General features: G+C 65.9%; 1 protein-coding gene across 2 annotated transcripts in view; it reads right to left on the bottom strand.

Annotated features, from left to right (window-relative positions):
• Positions 1–26: 26 nt before the first annotated feature.
• SPATC1L (spermatogenesis and centriole associated 1 like) overlaps positions 27–2,003 on the bottom strand; it is a 13,111-nt gene continuing 11,134 nt past the window's right edge. For both annotated transcript variants that reach the window (XM_077755385.1, XM_077755387.1), the window contains one exon: positions 27–639. In XM_077755385.1, the coding sequence (XP_077611511.1) occupies positions 332–639 (308 nt within the window). In that variant the 3' untranslated portion in view covers positions 27–331. The remainder of the gene's footprint in view (positions 640–2,003) is intronic.

Here is a 2,003-nt window from a genome sequence, read left to right as displayed (position 1 = left end):
GGGCGGGAAGGCACAGGGCAGGCGTGGGTGGGGGCGGGGGGACCAAGACCCAAGGCCAAGGTGGGGACAGCGGTCACATTTCCGTGAAGGAAGCTGCCCAGAGGGGCACCCAGGTCCAGAGCCAGAGGACCCGGCGGCGTCTCCCAAGTTCCCAGCAGCGGAGGGGAGCGGGGAGGGGGCTCCACCCCTAGCACAGAGGAGGGGACGGGCAGTGCTCTGTGGCCCGGTGAGCCACTCCTGAGACTGCGCCAGGCCACAGGGCCGCTGGGTGAGAGCAACTCAGGAAGCCGGGCACCCGTGGGCCTCAGACACTCCTCAGCCCTGCCCAGGCCTACAGCTGTGTGGGTGCCACGTGATGGGGCAGCAAGGGGGGCCTGGGGAGGGTGGGGGGGACCTCCAGGCAGTGGGAGGACCCAGGGCTGGGAGGGCGCCCTGCAGTAGAAAGGGAACTGGGGCAGGGAGGGGACCCTGGGGCGGAGAGGCACACCTGCTTGATCTTCTCAGGGATGTTGGACACGGTGAAGCCGTACAGCCTGGTCACCCCCGGGAAGACAAAGGCCAGGATGCGCCGGTCCAGCTGAAAGGCGATCTCCCCGACAATGCGCCCGTCCTTCTCGGCGCTGGAGAAGCTCTGGATCTCTGTGAGGAGTGGGGGCCGTGAGCCAGGCTGGGGGGCCCAGGACACGGACTGTCAGGCGCCGCCTGCCTTCCTCCTGCCCGGGCCCCAGGACCTACTTTGGGGAAAGGACCGACCCAAATGCAGCCGCTGCATGTTTGGGCTCCCAAAGGGCCCCCAGCACGATGGAGGTGCGGGGCCTCCCCAGTGCTGCCTCCCCGCCCCGCACTGTGAGGGCAAATACAAATGCAAAAGAAAAGTTAGACTTTTCTTTCACCAAACAGGAAAGAGACTCTTCCTGTAGAGCAATCCGAGAAAACTGTGATCCTAAGTCATCTCTGTCCCTTTGAGGTGGACAGAAATGTCTGTAAAAGCTTGTTTTACAGCCCAGGCCTGTGTCTTGTCCCCACCCCACGCCCACCAGAGGATTCTGCCCAGGCACCTGGGTCAGGGTGAGCCTTGCCCACCAGAGGGCCCGCCCCTCTGACCAGGTGCGTCAGGATAGGCCAGGCGTGTCCCCTCACCTCCCATGGGCGGGGTGTGGGGTGACTCACAACACATGTGAAACCTATGTGACTCGACAACACGTGTGACCCGTGTGACTTGACAACATGCATGTGACCCACGTGACTCGACAACACGAATATGACCCGTGTGACTGGACAACACGTGTGACCCACGTGACTCGACAACACGCGTGTTACCCCTGTGAGGGTCCCGTCCGCCTGGCTGTCTTGGCCGCCGCCGCATTGCGGGCTGGCTCACTGTTCACTTGGTGATAAAACTTCCCTAGGACTGTGGAGAGGTGCAGGGTGGGCAGGAGGTCCTGTTTTTAACTGCCTTCCCGATGGTGCCGGGCACAGACCACCCTGCCGTCCACCCGCTTCCGGTCTGTCTCCTCCAGCAGCTCTGTCCCCTGAACAGCGCACGTGCGTCTCCCCATTCAGAGCACCCTGCCAGCCGCTACCGTCCGACGCGTCTGACACTGAGAGACCCAGTGAGGGGGCCTGCGTCAGAGTCAGGCTGGGCCTCGGCGCCGGGGACCCTCCGCCTGACGGGGGGGCGCAGACCCCCGCCCCTTCCACACTCTTGCTCTTTCACCCCTGCGACACGCGATAGCAGAGCCATCTGCAGAGCCCCGTGGCTTTTCCGAACCTGACCACGACGCGCACCCCCCAGGGGGTGGACCGGGAGCGGCCGCNTTCCCGCCACACCTGCGCGCTCCAGAGGACGGGGCCCGACGCTCAGGACACCGCGCCCCAGGGGAGCCTCCCGCTCGGCGCGTCTGAGCCGTGAGCGCCGCCCGGCTGGCCCCTCCTGCGGCCCAGAAGGCCCGGCTCAGGCTCGCTCTCTCCCCAGGCTGGGGGGCCCGGCGGGGGGGCCTCCG

Source organism: Crocuta crocuta, unplaced genomic scaffold, assembly GCF_008692635.1.
Source record: "Crocuta crocuta isolate KB4526 unplaced genomic scaffold, BGI_CrCroc_1.0 scaffold675, whole genome shotgun sequence".
In the NCBI taxonomy this organism is placed as follows: Eukaryota; Metazoa; Chordata; class Mammalia; order Carnivora; family Hyaenidae; genus Crocuta; species Crocuta crocuta.
This window is presented reverse-complemented; position numbering and strand designations above follow the sequence as displayed.